Consider the following 22,103-nt stretch of genomic DNA (forward strand, 5'->3'; position numbering starts at 1 on the left):
CCCCTTCATCTCCCCAGTTCCCCCTCCCCACCCTCTTTTTTTAGGTAGGGTCTCACTCTAGCTCAGGCTGACCTATGTAGTCTCAGGGTGGCCTCAAACTCACAGCAATCCTCCTACCTCTGCCTCCCTGGTGCTGGGATTAAAGGCGTGCACCACCACGCCCCGCCCCTCTCCCACTTTTACTCCTCCCTTATGACTGTCACAGGTCACAAGTGTCCTTTCATTCTTCCCTCATGCCCCTTCCTCGTCATCTCTTCTTGCCCTCTCTGGGTCACCAGTCGAGCTTTTTAGGTTTCCCCATGTTTCCCGCCGCCCCGCTTTTTATTAGCACTGCAAAGAAGTTTGTTTATTGTCGTCTCACACCCATTAGAAACTGAGGCTAAGGGAGGAACCGGGTTCAAAACAAACGAGGGAGCCCACCTCTTCATTCCCAGCTTGAAACGGAAGATCTATCACTTGGGGTTTCGTGCTTCTACCAGAAGTTGGTGGGGAAGGTGGAGTCCCAGGGCATTCCTGGGGTTAAAGCACAAGGAGGGCCTCACTTGTGATTCTCTCTGAACTGACACCACATAAAGTGCTACCTTTCTCAGAAAAACAAGCCTCCGGTCACCCACTGGGCTAGAGACATGACAGTGAAAAATTAATGAGCTTCCGAATCAAGCTGTCTACACGCCGATCCTGGCACGCAGTGAGTGAGGTCAGCAGCAGCAAGCTGGGAAGGGTGGAGGGCAAAATGAGCAGATTCAGATGGTAAAGCTACCACCAGCTGCCTGCTAAGCCGTCTGTGAGGGGCTCAGACTTGTCAGTGCCCGCAGCGGGCTCTTTGGAGTAGTCTGGCAAGATGGAATTAATTTTTAATATCCATGGTTCCCTAAGTCCCACTCCCAGAACAAAAAGACATGCTGCAAATTATTCAACTTGGCCTGCCTCTCATTAACTTCATCCCTTGGTTCTAGTTCATTGGCTCACCAGGCTACTGAGGCACTGGCTGGCTTATTTTCTTTAATGTGCCACTTTGGGGAGCAGTGCTGTCCCGTCCCATCCCTATTGATCTTCGGGAGTAGCAACATCTAGGGTGACGGGGAGACTGGTGGTCCAGGAGCACCCTCAACCAGCTCTGACCTGTGGCGTTCCCTGAGCCAGTGCACAGGTGGCGATAACGGCTCTTAATACAAAAGAAAGAAAAGTTCTGCTTTCAATGTACAGGGGCAAACTGTATCAGAAAATAAGGATGTCTTTGAGAAGCAAAATTGTTAAGTGTGATGGGATAGCAAATCCCAAGCTTCAAAAAACAAAACTGTATTGCAGAACCTGGGCTCGGTGGCACACATCTTTCATCCCAGCACTCGGGAGGCAGAGGTAGGAGGATTGCCATGAGTTCAAGGCCACCCTGAGACTCCATAATTTATTCCAGGTCAGCCTGGGTTAGAGTGAGACCCTACCTTGAAAAACAAAAAACCAAAAAACAGCATTGCCTATATAAAACATGTTGTATTAGAGATGGACTCAGAGGGTGGGTTATGTCTTATTCTCAAAGAGCATCAGCTAATGTCTAAATTCCATTTGATGTAAATGCTCTTTCACAGAGATACCAGTGCCAACAGGAATGCAGCCAAAGCTCTGCCTTTTGAGGGCTGACCTGTTAGAAATCATTTTAGTGTAAAACTAATGTGAAATGGGCCATAGACTGCAGCAAAAAGAAAACTAAGCTTCACTATTGACATCAAGGCTCTAAAAGAAATCATTGGCTTCAAATGTTCTCTTGTCCACTACTTCTTTCTTCTTCTTCTTCTTCTCCTTTCCTTTCTCCTCCTCTTCCTCCTTCTCTTCTTCTCCCTCCTACTCCTTCTTTGGCCTATCTGACCCTTGAAGAATTCCTTCAGCAAAATCAATTTTAGACTAGTGTTCAAAACAGTAGCAGACGGGAAGAAGTGACAGAGGAGAGCTCAGCACTGCAATATCTCTATCACACCTTGTTGCGGAAGAGGTGGCAGAAAGAATGTAAGAGCCAAAGGAAGGGTAGGACTCCTTACAACATGCTCCTCTAGACACAAAATGGCCTGGATATCCATGACTTCACAGTGCCTGACACTACCTACACAAGACCATCATAAGAGGAGGAAAAGATGATGACATCAAAATAAAAGAGAGACTGACTGAGAGGCAGAGGGGATTTGATGGAGAGTGGAGTTTCAAAGGGGAAAGTGGGGGGAGGGAGGACATTACCATGGGATATTGTTTACAATTATGGAAGTTGTTAATTAAAAATAAATTAGAGCTGGAGAGATGGCTTAGTGGTTAAGCGCTTGCCTGTGAAGCCTAAGGACCCCGGTTCGAGGCTCAATTCCCCAGGAACCACGTTAGCCAGATGTACAAGGGGGTGCACGCGTCTGGAGTTCGTTTGCAGTGGCTGGAGGCCCTGGCGCATCCATTCTCTCTCTGTCTCTATCTGCCTCTTTCTGTCTGTGTCTGTCGCTCTCAAATAAATAAATAAAAAATGAATAAAAAAATTAAAAAAAAAAAAACCTCTGCTTGGACTAGAGGCCCACTCCATTGGAGGGAATTCCTTTCTGGTACCGAAAACCCTATGGCTTGTGATATCATAAACCTTAGCAGAAAGACTATGACTGTTGCTGGCCAAATGCATATATTATGTCCACCAAACTGACCTCTAGATGCTTATGTTTATGACCATATATTAAAATTACTCTCATTTTTGGTCAAACAAACTTCTCTTTTCAGATGGTAGTGGCCACTGAGGTGACTCAAAACTGGCCAAAACATTGAGAAGTGACAGTGGAGTGTTCAACAGTAAGTGATACATCTCTGTGACACCCTCCAAGACTCAGGAACCATTGATGAAGAGGTGGCAGAAAGAGTGTAAGAGCCAAAGGAAGAGAAGAACTGCTTACAATACTGTCTTCCAGACACAAAGTGGCTGTGACATTCGTGACGTCACAGTGGCTGACGCTACCTACACAAGACCTGCATAATAGGAGGGGAAAAAAATGATGGCATCAAGGTAGAAGAGAAAAGAATAAGTAGAAAATAAGGAATTCAATGGCGGGGGAATTGGGTATGAGGAAAGGGAAGATGGTAGGAGGGGTTATAATCATCATATATTGTTTCTATTTATAGAAGTTGTCAAAAAGTTTTTTTAAAAAAAAAATCAGTAGCAGAGGAGCAAGAGAAATGGCTCAGTGGTTAAGATGCTTGCCTGCAAAGTCTAAGGACCAGAGTTTAATTCCCCATGTAAAGCTAGATGCACTAGGTGGCACATACACTTGGAATTCGTTTGCAGTGGCTGGAGGCCCTGGTGTGCCCATTCTCTCTCCCTATCTATCTATCTAGCTATCCATCTATCATCTGCCTCTTTCTCTCTCTCAGTCTCTCTCAATAAATAAATTAAAAAAAAATTAAATCAGTAGCAGAGAGTATAATGAAGCAAAGGAAGAAAAAACTGTCTACATCATATAGTTTTGACCATGACATCAGGTAATGAATGTAAAGCTAAGCGCTAGGGCCTGGCATCAACTTGCTCAATACTAATCTTTCATTAGAAGCCCCGTCACCAATCTCCAGCTTTCACCACAGTAACGTAAGCAGACACGCTGGTTGACTGATAACTTCTTATTGGTAACAGCTCGTGATCTGAGACATCAAATACACATTATTCCATTCTTAAAACTCACCCTGAAAGTACAGCTGTCACGTGATCCTGTACATGAGCTCCCTACAACCTGTCCCCCAGAGCGCACTTCCAGAGAGTACAGACCTTCGTGAGCTTCGGACTGCAGTGACCTAAGAACAGAAAGGGGGATCTTTATGAATGAGGACTCAGCTCTTTCCAAAGCATGCAGCCTACTGACCACTTCAACACTCCTGCCTGACCTTCAAAAATGGAGCTAACTAAACATTTCTATATCTCATCTTTCACCACTTTGGTCCTTCAGCAAAAGAAATAATGTTTGGTCCATATTGCTATTGTTAATGAAAGTCCTTGGAATTAAAAAAAAAAATGGGGGCTGGAGAGATGGCTTAGTGGTTAAGCACTTGCCTGTGAAGCCTAAGGACCTCAGTTCGAGGCTCCATTCCCCAGGACCCACATTAGCCAGATGTACAAGGGACCGCACGTGTCTGGAGTTCGTTTGCAGTGGCTGGAAGCCCTGGCATGCCCATTCTCTCTCTGTCTCTCTCTCTCTCTCTCTCTCTCTCTCTCTCTCTCTCTCTCTCTCTCTTTCTCTCTCTCTCTCTCCCTCTCCCTCTTTCTCTGTCTGACTGTCGCTTTCAAATAAATAAACAACAAAAAAAAACTTAAAAAAAAGTTCTGGGAACTGGAGAGATGGCTTATGGTTAAGGTGCTTGCCTATGAAGCCTAAGGACCCAGGTTTGATTCCCCAGGACCCATGTAAACCAGATGAACAAGGTGGTGCATGCATGCATCTGGAGTTTGTTTGCAGTGGCTAGAGGTCCTGGCGTGCCCATTCTCCCTCTTTCTCTCTCTCTCATTGTCTGGATCTCTCTGCTTGCAAAGGATTAAATAAAATAATTTTTTTAAGTTCTGGGCTGAAGAGATGTCTTATAGTGGTTAAGGTGCTTGCCTGCAAAGGACCTCAGTTCGATTCCCTAGGACCCACGTAAGCCAGATGCTCCAGGTAGTGCATGCATCTGGAGTTCATTTGCAGTTGCTGGAGGCCCTGGCACGCCCTTTCCTTTCTTTCTTTCTTTCTTTCTTTCTTTCTTTCTTTCTTTCTTTCTTTCTTTCTTTCTTTCTCTCTCTCTCTCTCTTTCTCTTCCTCATTCTCTCTTCCAAATAAACATAAAACATTTCTCAAAAACTTCTGTGTCAGAATTACCAGCCCATGGGAATTTAAACATTGGAAAGGATCTTAATGATCTACTTCCTATATCCACTTCCTTAAAATCACGGTTCTCAACTTCACAGTGGCCCATGCCTACAATTCCAGCACAAGGTAAGCCGAGGCAGGGAGATGTGAAGTGCAAATCCAGCCTGGACTACAGAGCAACTCTGAAAAACCAGGAACTGGGGCATGGTTCAGTCAATGAAGTGCTTGCTATTCAAGCTCAAAGACCTGAATTCTGACACCCTGGCACCCATGGGTCAGTAAGGCTGCTCCCAAAAGCCACAGGTTACTTCCCAGTGCCAGAGGTGAGATACCGTCCAGTGATTTGTTGGTCAGGGAGGCCTTGGAGGCCCCTGACAGAAACATTGCAGCACTGTTGGCTGCTCACCAGAACTGGAGGGTCAATGCCTATGGCTAAAGGTACCACTGGCTTCTGATGTAGGATACTGAGAATGCAGGCTGGACTGAGCTGGCAGCTTCCCTGTGGCAGACTGGCTAGCTGTCACAGTGCTGGAAGGGTCTGGGCAGGCTGCTGAAAGAAAAAAGTCATCAGCAGTCTTACCCAGCAGGGAACCCTGAACGCTACACTAGCCGGCAAGGCAAGGTGTGCCCACCAGCGCAACGGCAGCATGACTGCTATGTGGGTAACCAAATGCTCTCTGACTGGTGTTCAGGCCTGCACCATGGGGAGTATCCATGCCTCATACTGAAAACCTGCACAAAAGCCTACGGCTGGGGAGGTCATAAACCCTAGAAGGGAATCTGCCACTACTGCTTTCTGGCTAAATGGATTTATGATTATGCCCACTAAACTACCTGCTAATTATGTAAGTTTATGCTGATAGATTAGTGTTACTCTCAACTTTGGCTAGAAATGTTTCTCTCTCTCTCTCTCTTTTTTTTTTTTTCGCAGATGGCAGTGACTACTAAAGAGACTCAAAACTCATCAGAGTGCTGAGAACAAGTGATCATGGTGAGCTCAGTGCTAAATGAAATCTGTCACCTCTTCCTCTAAGGACCAAGGAACACTGCAGAATGTAAGAGCCACAGGGTGGGGAAGAGTGGTGGGGGACACTGTCTTCTGGGCACAGACATGGTTGGCCGTTGCACACTGACTGTCGTTAGCTGGATAAGACCTGAGCAATATTAAACCCATCTATATATATATATATATATATATATATATATATATATACACACACACACATGGGAGGATTGAACCCCAGCTAGCAATCAAATGTCTTTAACCACTTAGCCATCTCCCCAGTCCCAAATTTCTTCCTTAATTATTCTTGGGTTTCTACCCAGTCCTTGCAATCATACATACCTATACCAAATGATGAGTACTTGAATTCTAAAACAGCAGAACGTATTGAAATCTTAACATCTGTAGAAGCCCTTGTAAAAAGAAAACAGCAACACGTTCCAACCTCTCCTTGTAAATATCTACAAATTCTGCATTCTGTCATCTCACCTCCAGTTCCTCGGCTCTGATAAAGTTCTATTAAGAGTATGTTCATGTGGAATACTTTTAGGCTTGGGAGATGGCTCAGTGGTTAAAGGCACTTACTTTGCAAAGCCTAATAGCCCATGGTCAGTTCCTCAATAACCAGATAAATCCAGATGCACCAAGTGGCACGTGAGTCTGGAGTTCCTTTCCAGTGACAGGAAGCTCCTGTGTGCTCATGCTGTCCCCTTCTCTCTCAAATAAATAAATAAAATATTTTAAATATATACATACATACATACATACATACATACATATATATATGTATGTATGTGTATATATATATATGGCCGGAGAGATGGCTTAGCCTTTAAGGTGCTTGCCTGTTAAGCTTAAGGGCCCATGTTCAACTCTCCAGGTCCCACATAATCCAGACGTACAAGGCAACAGGTCACACGTGAGCACGAGGTGGCACACATGTCTGGAGTTTGATTTCAGTGGCTGGAGGCCCTAGTGTGCCAATTCTATCTATCTCTCTCTCTCTCTCTCTCTCTCTCACTCATAAAAAATTATATTCATGTGGAATATTTTTAAACTATATCTGACATTTTCTGTCACAGCCAGCATTACTGCAATATGTTGCCAAAGACAACGGCGCAAAGTCAGACCCATTTGTCCCACTGGGTCTTCATATTCCAGACAGCTATACCTGGTCCGGCATGTCACCACAGGCAAATCCAAGAGGACAGGAGAGACATCACAAGGGATCCTCGGCAAAGAAGGCACTGCCACATTCACCAGGTCTATTTCTAGCTGAGAGCCATCTCTGGGGTAAAGGACACCCCTCTCCAAATCTAAAGAGAAAGAATCTCGGGTTTATGATCCACAGAGTAATGCAAACATTGACCACATGAGGGCAGTGTAAGACATTCACTTTGCCTAAGAAATGGCTACCTAAAGGAATTTCCTTATTTATAAACATGTTAAGAGTTTTCTCTCTCCAGGTTTGCCTACATCCAAGAAATAATGTTTCAACTGTCAAAGTAACCTCGTGCCCTGGCGCGACCAGACATGCTGAACTCCCAACCACAGGATCATTTATAAGGAGTTTTGCCAAGATTTGGAGGAAACTTAGTGCCAAGGACTATGTTATGTGCTTCCATATCATTTCATTTATGCATCCTAGAATCACATACTTGAGATAGGAAAGTGGATGCTTCTATTGTAGTGGTTCAATGGCCTCCGCTTTGTCATTAGACAGTTCAGCATCCGCAGAGACAGAGGTGGGTCGATCTGTGCAGCTGCCCCAGGCCAGGCCTTACGCTGTTCTCAAACAAGGAAGCTTTGAACCAACAAACAAGAAATTCCCATTCGATAAAACCCCAACCTACCATCAGAACTGACTGTGAGCCACGTTCCGCCTGCCAAGCTGCCTTCTTTGGGTTCAATGCGGACACTAGGGTGAGGTTCTGAAATAAGTAAGAAAGTATTGGCTTTGAAGATCATATTCAATCCACCACCTTCTTTTAAAAGGAAAGTTTAGCATGCATCACAATCAGTAGAAGGGCCGAATAAGGCAGGGCCACTGGCTCCCACACCTGGAGTTGCTGGGTTCAGAATCGATGATTCTAACCTGGTGTTGCTGGTCTGAGGAACACTCTTTAAGAACTCCCCCACCCCCTTCGAGGAACATTTATCCCTATCATTTCAGACTCCCAGAATCCCAGCATTCACCAGGACAGTCCTGAATTTTGACTTCCTTCTAAAGTTGTCTCATGGATGCCTTTGGCTCCTGACTGAACTCACACCTTTTCCTCTTCTTTCAGGCAGCCATACTTAAGTAAAAAGATCATCACTTACTTGCTTCCTTATTTCTACTTCTTAGGGAGGGAAGAACTTCTTGGAATTATGCCTGCTTAATTTCCCCTTCTTAGCATCTCTACTTTTTTTCTGAGAGAAGGAGAAAGAATTGGCACGCCAGGGCCTCTAGCCACGGCATTCAAACTACCTTGTGCACATGTGTGACTTTGTACATGTGGGTTCTGGAGTCAAACCTTGCCCCTTAGGCTCCGCAGGTAAGTGCCTTAACCTCTAAGCCATCTCCTTTTCAATGTCCCGTCCTAGAGTTCTCTCTCTGGGGCACATAATCAGACTGACACCCAAATGGATTCAAAATGTCCATGGTTTTCTGCCTTACATGATCAGAGAGACAGTGAAGCAAACATGGATCCTGGTTGTAACTTCCTTTCTAAAATATTACTATGAGGCTAGAGAGATGGCTTGGCTGTTAAGGTGCTTGCCTGCAAAACCTAAGAACGCATGCTTGAATCTACAGGTCCCACATAAGCCTGATGCAGTGATGGAAGCATGCAATGTCTCACATGCGCCACAAGGGGTACATGTATCTGGAGTTTGTTCACAGTGGCTGAAAGGCCCTGGCATGTCCATTCTCTCTCTCTCTCTCTCCCCCTCTCTTTCTATCTCTGTCTCTTAAAAAATACAAATAATAGGGCTGGAGGGATGGCTTAGTGGTTAAGGAATTTGCCTGCAAAGCCAAAGGACCCAGGTTCAATTTCCCAGAACCCACATTAGCCAGATGCACAAGGGGGCACACGCATCTGGAGTTCGTTTGCAGTGGCTGGAGGAGTGGTGCACCCATTCTCTCTCTCTTTCTCTCTCTCTCTCTCTCCCCCATCCCTGTTTCTCTATCAAATAAATAAATATAAATAAAATATTTAAAAAATAAAATAATAAAAAGTATATATTACTGTGGTGGCCAGGCACAGTGGGACACACCATTAATCCCAGCACCCAGGAGGCAGAGCTAGGAGGATGGCTGTGAGTTAAAGGACAACCTGAAATTACAAAGTGAGTTCCAGGTCAGTGAGAGCTAGAGTGAGACCTACCTAAAAAACTAATAATAAATAAATAAATATATATATATGTGTGTGTGTGTGTGTGTGTGTGTATACATACATACATATATATATATATATATATATATATATATATATATATATATATTACTACATATTTCACACACTGAGCTAAACCGGGATCTCGGGTACAGAGCATCTGTGGAGCCTGACCGCAATCATTCCTTCCATCTTTCATGACGTGTCTGGACACGCCATGGTAAAAGAAAAGCTGCTTCTAGGAGGCCAGCAAGAAATCAGGCAGCTCCTCAGTGCGGTCATAAGGAAGGAAAGAACGTGTTTCCATTCCCATGCCGGAAACATGAAAGGATCATCGAAGCCATACTATGTGGGGCTGGCCCAGCATGTCCACGCACAGCCACGCAAAGTGCACATGACATACGCACAAGGCTGGTCTCCTCCACACCAACATACCAGCATGGCGGCCCCAGGCAGATCACACCGTCCCCCACATCCCCCAAAGACAATGATTAGACACTTTCACCCAAGGAGACAAAAAAAAAAAAGGAATGTCATAAGCAGTTTCAGAGGATAACCAAATTCACAGAGAAAAATTGAAGACGCAACTTGACTAAAGCACTTTTTTGTTTTTGTTTTTGTTTTTGTTTTTGTTTTTCGAGGTAGGGTCTCACTCTAGCCCAGGCTGACCTGGAATTCACTATGGAGTCTCAGGGTGGCCTCGAACTCACAGCGATCCTCCTACCTCTGCCTCCCGAGTGCTGGGATTAAAGGCACGTGCCACCACGCCCGGCTTAAAGCACATTTTAATACAGGCAGTCATTAATCACTAAGACAAGTTGCTCCTTTAGGAAAAGCAGAGCAGCGAACCCTAATACAAACTGCTCCCAATAGCCCATAAAAGGCATTATAAAAGAGAAGTTACAACTTATTGTTAAAATATTTGAATTATAGCAGCAACCTCTATGGGCCAAAAGAAGTTGAAGTATGTATTCATAACAACTTAACAAATGACCTCTGAGATTTAAACCAGAAAACAATTACTAAACAGAAATGTGTAATGTAGGGCTGGAGGGATTCCCCAGGGCCCATGTTAGCCAGATGCACAAGGGGGCGCACGCGTCGGGAGTTCGTTTGCAGTGGCTGGAGGCCCTGGAGCACCCATTCTCAGTCTCTCTCTCCCTCTTTCTCTGTCAAATAAATAAATAAATAAATAAATAAATAAATAAATAAAATATTTTTAAAAGAAATGTGTAATGCAGAAGCAGGTATCACTCCTTCCAAAATAATCTTTATAAGTTACATTTTAGTGGGAGAGTAAAATAGTTAACAGTCATCAAGGTAATGTATTTTCTTCAAGCTGTCATCCACTCAAACACTTTCTGCTCACCTGTTAGAGGTAATGCTTGCACACTCAGAAGAGCAAATAGCCAGCAAGGCATCACGTCCAGTGCGATCGCCCTCTTAAGGTTGCTCGGCTGTTAAAAGCATTTTCAGGACTGGTTGCAGCGATGGAGCTCTGTGCCTTATAAAGAATAAGCTGAAACAAAAAAAAAAAAATAGCTATCATTTTGGCCTATAAACTATGAGTTTGCTGCATTGAAACAGAAAACTAAGGAGATGAGATACATATGGTGCCAGCATCTTTGAAGACACCATCTTTCCAAGCTGGAGAGAAAAGAATCATGGAAATTCACCCCACCACTACCCGTTTCACCAACCCATTGTATTACATGCTTGAGCCAGGGGAAAAAAATAATAATTATCTTTTGTAAAAAACAAACAAAAAAAAGGTTCTATTGACAACTTCCATACGTACAAGACAATATACCCTGATCATAATGCTCTCCCACCACCCTCCCTTCCCCCTCCCAAATGCCTCCACTGAATCCCTTCTAATATCGTAGTATCTGTCCCCGACTCACTATATACAGGATCGCTCTTGGTTCTCAGAACACTAGACAGTGGACAGGAAGTCTGCTTGGCTTCCCCTCGCCTTCGTCTCCAGCGCTGTCGCCCATGCTCCCCAGTTTGCACCATGCACTGCAGCCCTGTTGTCTTGCTCAGCACTCAAGCAAGACTTGAACTCACTGGTCTCTGCCCTGGCTGCTACTGGTCCCTTGGTGGATTCCCCAAGCTCTGTCCATGGCGTTGTAAGACCTTGGACCTCCATCTTGGCCCATCTCAGTGCCCCATCTCCATTGCATCTTTCCCCGGGCAGCTCCAGTGCATGCTCTGTAGGTCTTATCGAGATAACGTTGTGCCACCCTGTGTACTTCGCACCGGGAGGGCACCTTCTTTGGAAAGACTCGGAGATCAAGCATCCGCTTCCACAAGCTTTCTAGTGTCGAGGTCACACACAAGACTTAATTAATTGTCATTGATTCATACGTTTGAAATGTCTTAAGTCTGATTTTTACCGGATCTGAAAGAAGTGGCTTTCTCATCCGTGTGGTCTGGATGGACAGAATTCACACAGACTGACCAAAGCCTCTAGAAAGGGTCACCAGCCAGAGGAAAGGCAAGTCCCACTAAAAATATTGGCCAGGGCTGGAGAGATGGCTTAACGGTTAAGGCGTTAGCCTGCAAAACCAAAGGATCCCAGTTCGATTCTCCAGGACCCACGTAAGCAGATGCACAAGGGGGTGAGTGTGTCTGGAGTTTATTTGCAGTGGCTGGAGGCTCTGGCGTGCCCATTCTCTCTCCCTCTTTCTCGCTGTTTCAAACAAATAAATAAAATATATTTAAAAAAATATATACTGGTCATAACGTTTCCTGAAAATTTGAATAAATAAAACCAAATCTTAGTTTGGAAAAGAAAAAAATCACTAAGTATTCAGTGAGAGCAGCAGTACACACAACCTTTCAAGAACAGTAAGAAAAAGGCTCCTGCAAAGGCCCTTGCAGTCAGCTCACTGCACAGCCCGTCCTGAGCTAGGAGCCCCCAAAAAGCAAAACCGCTTATATTCAGCTCAGCACTGACCGCCCAGCGCGGCTCCGTGAAGGCTGGGCGCTGCGCTGGAAGCTGGGAGAGCAGCCGAGGGGTCTCCGTCCCGTCGTGGTTTAGCGAAAGGGGAGGCTTGGAGTCGACTTGCAGACGTGAAAAGACTCCCGAAATGTCCAAGTGCTCTCTCACGTGGCAAGCTTTTCCACATTTTACATCTGATGGGAATTGAATCCCGCCTACAAACATTCGATTTTCAGAAATGCGTCTACTGCGCGGAGAACACGGCGAAGGAGCATTTGGACCCACTCAGGAGCACGGGTCCCTCCGCCTGCTCCACCTGACCTGACAGACGCACACAGAGGTGTCCGTTTCCAATCTGGCTGCGTGATTCTGACATTGCGTCCTAGTGCCTCCTCCTAAGCTTAGAATACTAGAAATACACACCCATTCACTAGGATTTTATTAAACAGCGTGTTTTAAAATGACTGTTTTGCCGGGCGTGGTGGTGCACGCCTCTAAACCCAGCACTCCGCAGGCAGAGGTAGGAGGATCGCCGTGAGTTCGAGGCCACCCTGAGACTACACGGTGAATTCCAGGTCAGCCTGAGCTAGAGTGAGACCCTACCTTGGAAAAGCTAAAAAACAAAAAAACAAAACAAAACAAAAATGACTCTTTTCCTTGAGACAAGAACATTCCAATCACCAATAAATGTAACCTTTCTTAGTGTGGATTGATCAATCCCCACATCTTTGTAAGGATAAATACACTGTCACTTTACCTCTCCGAGCTACAATGTTTTCACGTGTGTTTAGTCAAGTCCTCTTTCTGCCCGTCCTTCTTTCCTCAGCTGGCCCCTCTTCCCCTTTTCCCTTTCTTCTTCCCTCCTCTCAGTCTCCTCCTGCGCGAGCCTGAAAGACAAGACGCTTCAGGCCTCTTACTGCACACCTCTTCCTTCCTTCTGTGCACTACAGTATCAACAAGAGATGAATGCTAAAAAAAAAAAAAAAGTATAGAAGCTCTTATACATCATAACATCTGTAATGTAACTGTCCACATACACTACAGTACTCTTGCAAGTGCAGGAAAATTAAAGCTCTGTCTGGAGTTTCAGAACTATGATTATCACTTCCCTTAGCCTGTGAGTGAATTAAGACAATAAAAGGGCTCTGACCCTTCTCTGAAACAACAACAAAAAAACAAAATCAAACAGTACCTTTTTCTGCTTCTCTCTTGTGATTCAAAGGAGGAGAAATTATCTTTCCTCTCGGAATGATCTTGCTTGTCTCTGCCAAGAGCCGATGACCATGCTATCTGGGTGACGGTCCAGCCTGCAGCTGCCACACAGGTAACTCACTCAACTTGTTTCTGTCCTGGTCAAACATGTACTAGACTGAAAGTTAGGAAATAACCATAGGGCAAGTTTAATAATTAACACAAGTTACTTAGACTTTTTTCCTTGGAGCTTTTTATTAAAGACCAAAGAAAGGGTCCTTTTACATTTTTCTCCATTTACTGTATGTATATCAGACAAGGATTTTAATTTTATTTATTTATTTATGAGAGAGAGAGAGAATAGGCATGCTACTATAAGCAAACTCCAAATGCATGCACCACCTTGTGCATCTGGCCTTACATGGGTACCTGGGAATTGAACTTAGACTTTGCAGGCAAGTGCCTTAACCACTGAGCCATCTCTCCAGCCCCAGACAAGTATTTTAAATAAAAGCATACCCAGCAAAACAAAACAAGCATTCAGTAATGGAAAGAATATTCCAGTAAGTGTACAAGTGAACAGAGATCCCAAAAGGAAGATCGTATGAGGCTGACCTCCACTCTTTTTTTCCCTTTGGTTTTTCGAGGTAGGATCTCACTCTAGCTCAAGCTGACCTGGAATTCACTCTGTGTTCTCAGCGTGGCCTCGAACTCACAGAGCTCCTCCTATCTCTGCCTCCCGAGTGCTGGGGTTAAGGGCATGCACCACCACGCCCTGTTCTGACCTCCACTCTTGAGTGGTCTCTCTTTCTTTAGCCAGTGTGGTCTGTGCACATCATGATAGGAATGAAAGCGCCGTTGACCTCCTGGGGATACGGGCCTGGGGAAGTAAATGAACTGGCGTGAGTAAGGTCCTGAGAAAGGACTGATTAGACCTTTGCCTCTCCCCACTTTCTGGCGTTGCTTTCCTAACCAAGAGGACATCCTTGCCTTCCCTCATCCCTTTCCATTGCTAACCAGACCATGAGTCTCTGGTCATTGATTTGAACAATCAGAGAGCCAGCAGAATAGGGAAGGTCATCTGATTTCTCTGTCCTCGACTTGTCTCGCATTTGGGAGAATTTCTTAGCCTGAGGGAACATCTGAAGAAGCAACCCTACCAAGAACAGATTTAATCCCCAGAAGTGCAACACAGCGCCCAGAGGAGCCGAGCTCCCCCGGGGAATATTCCAGCTTCCGGGCACATACCACGCACCAGGGAGTGGTCCAGGACCTTTGTAGAGCTGCAGCAGGTCACGTCGAGGGCCTGGCCAGGCGGGGAGGGGAGCCTGGGTCACCCTGATTCAAAGCCATTCACGTTTTCCCTGTTCAGATAGGGGCCACACTGAAAACTGAGACCTGCCCACTGGCCAGTCCTCAGTTTCCACTCTAGCTATCACCAGCACAGGTCAGCAAGCCATCACTGGACCACATTTGCGTGTCTGGAAGGATGGGACAGACCAAGCTTGGGGGAAATAAAGGTAATTACAAGATTACTAGCACTTTTTACTTTTACAAAAGAAGTTATATTCACAAATAACTTGGGCCATTCTTTTTTTAAAAAAATATATTTTACTTATTTACATGCAAACAGAAACAGACAGAGAACGGGCACGCCAGGTCCTCCAGCCGCCGAAAAGGAACTCCAGCCATATGCACTACTTCTTTGTGCATCTGGCTTTATGTGGGTACTAGGGAATTGAACTTGGGTTGTTAGGCTTTGCAGACAAGTGCCTTAACCATTGAGCCATCTTCCCAGCCACCGTTCAAATATGTGTGGGTTACATCAGGAAGCTCACTTGTTATCTTTTTTTTTTCCCCACTTCTTGTCTCTCATCTCTTTCTTCATCTCCCTTCTTCTCCCTTCTTTCCACTCCTCTTCCTCTTCTTCTTCCTCCTCCTCCTTCTTCTTCCCCTCTTCTTCTTCCTCTTCTTCTTCTTCTTCTCTTCATCTTCTTCTTCCTCTTCTTCTTCTTCCTCCTCCTCCTCCTCCTCCTCCTCCTCCTCCTCCTCCTCCTCTTCTTCTCTCTCTCTCTCTCTCTCTCTCTCTCTCTCTCTCTCTCTCTCTCATTGCAGGCTCACATATAGAGGTCAGAGGTCAACCTTGGGCACCATTCCTCACCTCCCACCTTATCTGAGACAGAGTTTGTTTGTTGTTCTCTCTTTTTAAAAAAATTATTTTGTACATTTTTATTTATTTATTTGAGAGTGACAGAAAGAGGCACATAGAGAGAGAGAATGGGTGCACCAGGGCTTCCAGCCACTGCAAGCGAACTCCAGATGCATGTGTCCCCTTGTGCATCTGGCTAACGTGGGTCCTGGGGAATCGAGCCTCGAACCGGGGTCCTTAGGCTTCGCAGGCAAGCGCTTAACCACTAAGCCCTCTCTGCAGCCCTGTTGTTCTCTCTTACACATGCAGGCCGGTGACCTTCCAGGGCTTCTGCCGTTTTCTGCCGTCCATCCTGCCGTAGGAGGCTGGGACGCCAGACACACTACTGCATCCAGCTTTTCCACGGGCCCCGGAGGTCTGGACTCAGGTTCTCCTGCTTGCACCGTAAGCGCGGCCCCCACCTAGCCATCCCCACCCCCTGCTCGCTCCCTCGTTAGCCTCACCACCGAGGGTCCAACAGAAGGAGCTGTGTGTGGGAGGGGGGGTCCTTCCCATCTGTGTATCTGACCACAGAGAGAGTTGCACGTCCATATCCATTTCTGCCCTATTCACAATAATAGCTAGGAAGCAACTAGATGTCCATCAACAGCTAGCTGGGTAATAAAAATGTGGGGCTGTGGTGGTTTGATTCAGGGGTCCCCCATACGCCTAGGCGTTCCGAACGCCAGCGACTGTCCCAGGTTGCTGTCCTCTTGTACTCTCTCTTTCTGCATGCTCGGGTTCCCCCCGCACCCCACCCATTCTCTCTCTCTCTCTCTCTTTCAGGCCAAGGCTAGTAATGGCTGCCAGCTGTTGCCAGCTTGCATGTACTGTGCCATCCTCTGTCTCTTTTCTACATCTTTGCTGTGCCTTTTCATGGTGGTGCACACCTTTAGTCCCAGCACTTAGGAGACAGATGTAAGAAGATTGCTGTGAGTTCGAGGCCACCCTGAGACTACAGAGTATGAGGTCAGCCTGGGCTAAAGTGAGATCCTATCTCAGAAAAACAACAAAAAAAAAACACTTTAATAATTTTTACCCAAAATATGCCCTCTGCTTTTGAGTGAGTCCCTCACTGATAATATACACTCTAAGACATAGCTAAGTTTCTGCAGGAACTAAACATCAAAAAGAAAAGAAAAACACTTGCTAGTCAGTAAATGGGCTAATGAAATTTCCTCAAAAGAAGGAATACAAATGGCCAACAGATACATTTTTTGTAAATGTTAAATGTTCTTAACCATCAAAGAAATGCAAATTAAAGCTACTTTGAGGGCTGGAGAGATGGCTCAGTGGTTAAAGGCACCTGCTTGCAAAGCCTGATGCCGGGATGTAGCGTGATGCACAAAGTGGGGCATGCTTCTGGAGGTCCTCTGGAGAGGCAAGAAGCCCTGACAGGACTATTCTCTCTCTCTCTCTCTCTCTCTCTCTCTCTTCCCTCTTTCTCCTTTTCTCTCAAATAAATAAATAATACTTTCTTTTTAATATTTTATTTTATTTATTTGACAGAAAAAGAGAGAGAGAATGGGAGGGCCAGGGCCTCCAGCCACTAAAGTCAAACTCAAGACACATGCGCCCCCTTGTGCATCTGGCTAAGGTGGGTCCTGGGGAATCGAACCTGGGTCCTTTGGCTTTGTGAGCAAACACCTTAACTGCTAAGCCACATCTCCAGTTCAAATAAAATATTTTCAAAAGCATTTTGAGATTTTTTATATTTCATCCCAATCATTTTGGTTATTGTCAAGAAAATTAATGGCAACAATTGCTGATGAGATTGTGGGGAAAGAGGAATTCTTATTCACTCTTGCTGGGAGTATAAACTGATATAGTCTCTATGGACATCTATTTGAAGGTTTCTCAGAAAGATGAAACTTAAATCACCTTATGACCCAGTGATAACACTCCTTGACATATACCCAAAGGACTTTGTATCTGATCACAGAGATAGTTGCACATGCATATTCATTTATGCCCTATTCACAATAGCTAGGAAATAACTAGATGTCCATCAGAGGCTAGCTGGATAATAAAAATGTGGGACTGTGGTGGTTTGATTCAGGGGTCCCCCATACACTTAGGCGTTCTGAATGGTAGGTTCCCAGCTGATGGAGATTGGGGAATTAATGCCTCCTGGAGGTGGTGTGTTGTTGGTGACCGGCTTATGGGTGTTATAGCCAGTTTACCCTTGCCAGTGTTGGGCACACTCTCCTGTTCCTGTTGTCTATTTGATGTTGGCCAGGGGGTGATGTCCGCCCTCTGCTCATGCCATCATGGAGCTTCCCCTGAAGTCTGTAAGCCAAAATAAATCCATTTTTTCCCCAAAAGCTACTCTTGGTTGGGTGATTTCTACCAGCACTGAGAACCTGACTGCATCAGGGACATATACACATTGGTGCTCTACTCGGCTATAAAAGAAATAAAGTTAGGAAATTTTCAGAAAAATGAATAGAATTGAAAAGAATTATGCTACGTGAGATAATCCCATCCAGAAGGATAAGAATCTCATATTCCTATTTTTTTTTAAGAGTCACACATTATTTCTCATATGCGGACCCTAACTTGCATGTAGATGTGTAAATAAGGGCATGTGAAGCTGCGTGTGGGTATGATTCAACACAGAAGACCACGGGGGCAACAAGAGATGGTGATGAGTGCACAGAGAACCAAAGGAAACAGATAGTTTGGAAGCAGAAAGGAGGGTCCATTGGGATGGAGGACACAAGGAAGAGGGGAAAGGAAAACAAAAAAGGAGGGGCTGGAGAGATGACTTAGTGGTTAAGGCATTTGCCTACAAAGCCAAAGGACCTAGGTTCAATTCCCCAGGACCCACATAAGCTGGATGCACAAGGTGGAGCATGCATCTGAAGTTTGTTTTCAGCAGCTAAAGGCCCTGGCACACCCATTCTCTCTGCCTCTCTCTCTCTCTCTCTCTCAAATAAATGAATAAAGATATTTTTTTAAGTATTAAAAAAGTTGTCTGGAGAAATGGCTTTGTGGTTAATGTGCTTGCCTGCAAAACCAAAGGACCCAGGTTTGATTCCCTAGTACCCACGTAAGCCAGATGCACAAGGTGGCACATACATCTGGAATTTGTTTGCAGCGGCTAGAGGCTCTGGCATGCCTCCTCTCTCTCTCTCTCTCTCTCTCATAAATAAATAGAAATAAAAATATTTTAAAAATAAGTAAATAAAAATATTTTAAAAATTGTTTGAAGCCAGGCATGTTGGCGCACACCTTTAATTCCAGCACTCAGGAGGCAGAGGTAGGAGGATCACTGTGAGTTCGAGGGCACCTTGAGACTACAGAGTGAATTCCAGGTCAGCCTGAGCTAGAGTGAGACCCTACCTTGAAAAAAAAATTTTTGTTTGAAAGCAACATAATGAAACCCACTTCTTCATATGCTAATAAACAAATCCAGTAGATGTGTTGAGAGTTAGGTTCCCACGTGGATAAACGCCCAGTTCAAAGTCACCAAACCTTGAGTGCGACTTTGTAAACTGTCCTGATGAGCATGAATGCACCGGTGCCACCCGGCAGCCCTTGAGTTATGCATGCAACTCGCAAGTTAGGCATGCATTTCTTAAGGAAAAAAACTATCTCCTTCTCTCTGTACTGCACAACAAATTGGTTGTACTATGCCTTGAACAAAGTAGATCCCCAGTAAAATGGAATCCATTAAGGATATGTATGAAGGCTGGAGAGATGGCCTAGCAGTTAAGGTGCTTGCCAGCAGAGCCAAAGGACTCAAGTTTGACTCCCCCCCAGAACCCACATAAGTGTGCATCTGGAGTTCATTTGCAGCAGCTAGAGGCCCTGGCACACCCTTCTCTCTCTCTCTCTCTCTCTCTCTCTCTCTCTCTCTCTCTCTCTCTCTCTCTCTCTTTCTATCTCTCTAATACATAAATAAAAACAAAAAAAATTAGACAAAAAAGAATGTGTTTGAGGAAAAAGTGCTCTGGAAAAGAAAAAAGTGGAAACTAAGAATGCTCAATGTAGGTGGCTTTTTCCTTTGGGGTGGGGATTTTGATTTTTGTTTTATTTTATTTTGCTTTTTTCCCCTGTTTTCTTTTTGTTTACTTTTTGAACTTGTATGCATATTTCTGTTAGGTTGGTAGGATGTCTTCAAGAAGGCAGACACTGGCCTGATCCTTCTACTCTAGAGTGTTACTGGGCAAAAGGGGACCATTCTCCAAGGTCACATCTCCTGAGACACACCCTTACATTTTCTATTCTGTCAGGCTCTTCCCTCAGACCATTCCATTCTCTTCTCTCTCCCTCCCTCTCTCTCTCTCTCTCTCTTTCTCTCTCTCTCTCTCTCTCTCTGTGTGTGTGTGTGTGTGTGTGTGTGTGTGTGTGTGTGTGTTTATTTGCAAGCAGTGAAAGACAGAGAAAGAGAAAGAGAGAGAAAAAGGGTGTACCAGAACCTCCAGACACATGTGCTACTTTGTGCGTCCAGCTTTACATGAGTACTGAGGAATTGAACTCGGGTTGTTAGGTTTTGAATGCAAGTGCCTTAACCACACAGCAATCTCTCCAGCCCTTGTTTGCTCATTTTAGCAAGCGTGACCTTGCTTATCCACAAGAAGAGTGGTCGTGGCCTCTACCCTTCTGATGAGAATCATGAAGTCTAATAAGGTCACTGGGTGTCACGGGTGGAAACAGCTTTCAAAGCCCAGGCGCTTTCGGCAAACCATCACTCAGGAAGCAGAGCTGTCTGTCATCATGGAGTCAAGGAACATGTGGTGCTGTGCTCCTCATTGCTGGGTGACAAAACTCCACGGAGGAGGTTTATGCTGCTATCACAGAATCATCAGAAAGCCACAGAGACAGGCTCACATCTGCCTGTAAGGTGACCAACTGCCCCGGTTTGCCTGCCCCTGGAAGCAGTGCTGGGACCTGGGGCCTCCAGTGCTGACACAGGGAAAGTCACATTCAATCTACGAAGAAAGACAACCAGAGAAATGAATGTGCTGTATGTTACGCAGACCTTATTCCGGGAAACAAAGATGAGCATCCTGCCCAGCACTTGGCTCTCTGAATGGACAGACTTCAGATGCTCTTCCAATTCACTTCCCTGGAGTAACCCAATTCCCGCCATGGCAGGTAAAATAGATGTTGCCATTGTTTTCTAAATCACAGAAACCCTCTTTCCTTTGAATTCAGAACATCTGTAAGAGACGTAAGGAAAACACCATATGTCAGTTTCTGAATTACAGTACCCTCCTCCTTGAGTTCAACAGAATTCAAAATAAATCAGACCAGCAGGGAGCAACAACTCAGAAGCGATTAGTGCTTTTCTTTTTGTTTTTTGTTTTTCCAGCTTAATACCATGTCACTAGCTGAGGTCTAGAAGCCCAACTGAGATTTCAGGAAATGCCTCTCACTTTAAAATGATGAGTAATATTGAAATCAGACATTTCTGCGGCCCAGTAGAATGTTATGTAGCTGACAAGTTTATATCTTATTTTCAAGTGGAAGAAATGTTTGCTCCCTTTCAGTGAAATGTTGCACAGTTGGTAAAACAGCACTCGGTCCAGTAAGTACCTGATACAGGAAACACACAAGCAATGAGAATCGCTGTACACTTAAGTCATGTAAACAGCAAACAATGTGTCACATCATTCAGTAAACAATTAATACCACTATACAGACATTACACTTAGGAAATTAGGTAGTATGGTAGCATTTTGATTTAATTTTTTAACTCACTGAGAAGACTCAAAACTCATCAAAGTCAAAAATAAGAGGATGCTGGTGTTGATTTCTACCAACACCCTCCAAGGCTCAGAAAACATCATGGAAGGGCTGTAGAGATGGCTTAGAGGTTAAGGCGCTTGCCCACAAAGCCTAAGGACCCATGTCTGACTCTCCAGATCCCATGTTAGCCAGATGCACAAAGGTGAGGCAAGCACAAGGTCACACATGCCCACTAAGTGGCACAAGCATCTGGAGTTCCATTTGCAGTGGCTGAGACCCTGGCTTCCCAATTCTCTCCCCCACCCCTCAGTCTCTCTTTCAAAATAAAAAATAAATAAAACCATCATGAAAGAGGAAGTATGGAAGACCCACAGGGACATAGGCATACTTCGAGGCACTGTCGAGGTATGCTGACTGGTGCATTCCTGACCCGCAGTGGTTACTGACACCCTCACAACACCAGCATGGTTCTGAACCCATTCACACTTTTTTTGTTTGTTTGTTTTCTTTTGTTTTTTGTTTTTATCAGGTAAGGTCTCACTCTAGCTCAGGCTGACCTGGAATTCAGTCGGTAGTCACAGGGTGGCCTTGAACACATGGCAATCCTCCTACCTCTGCCTCTCCAGCGCTAGGATTAAAGGCAGGTGCCACCACGCCTGGCTCCACTGACATTTTGTTTTTTTTTTTTTAATTTTTTATTTATTTATTTGAGAGCAACAGACACAGAAAGAAAGACAGATAGAGGGAGAGAGAGAGAATGGGCGCACCAGGGCTTCCGGCCTCTGCAAACGAACTCCAGACGCGTGCGCCCCCTTGTGCATCTGGCTAACGTGGGACCTGGGGAACTGAGCCT

At 45.0% G+C, this 22,103-nt stretch overlaps 1 protein-coding gene across 4 annotated transcripts in view; it reads right to left on the reverse strand.

Moving 5' to 3' along the window:
* The window catches only part of Pkhd1 (PKHD1 ciliary IPT domain containing fibrocystin/polyductin), a 507,380-nt gene extending 493,877 nt beyond the window's left edge, over positions 1–13,503 (reverse strand). For 3 of the 4 annotated variants that reach the window (XM_045156516.1, XM_045156514.1, XM_045156512.1), the window contains exons 1-5: positions 13,367–13,503; positions 10,597–10,746; positions 7,704–7,781; positions 7,022–7,166; positions 3,693–3,801 (exon numbers count right to left, since the gene is read on the reverse strand). In XM_045156516.1, coding sequence (XP_045012451.1) covers positions 3,693–3,801; positions 7,022–7,166; positions 7,704–7,781; positions 10,597–10,648 — 384 coding nt within the window. In that variant the 5' untranslated portion in view covers positions 10,649–10,746; positions 13,367–13,503. Of the gene's footprint in view, positions 1–3,692; positions 3,802–7,021; positions 7,167–7,703; positions 7,782–10,596; positions 10,747–12,931; positions 13,144–13,366 lie in introns of all 4 variants that reach the window. The other variant, XM_045156513.1, reaches the window with a different exon arrangement.
* Between the last annotated feature and the right edge of the window lie 8,600 nt (positions 13,504–22,103).

This window comes from Jaculus jaculus, chromosome 8, assembly GCF_020740685.1.
Source record: "Jaculus jaculus isolate mJacJac1 chromosome 8, mJacJac1.mat.Y.cur, whole genome shotgun sequence".
Taxonomy (NCBI): domain Eukaryota; kingdom Metazoa; phylum Chordata; class Mammalia; order Rodentia; family Dipodidae; genus Jaculus; species Jaculus jaculus.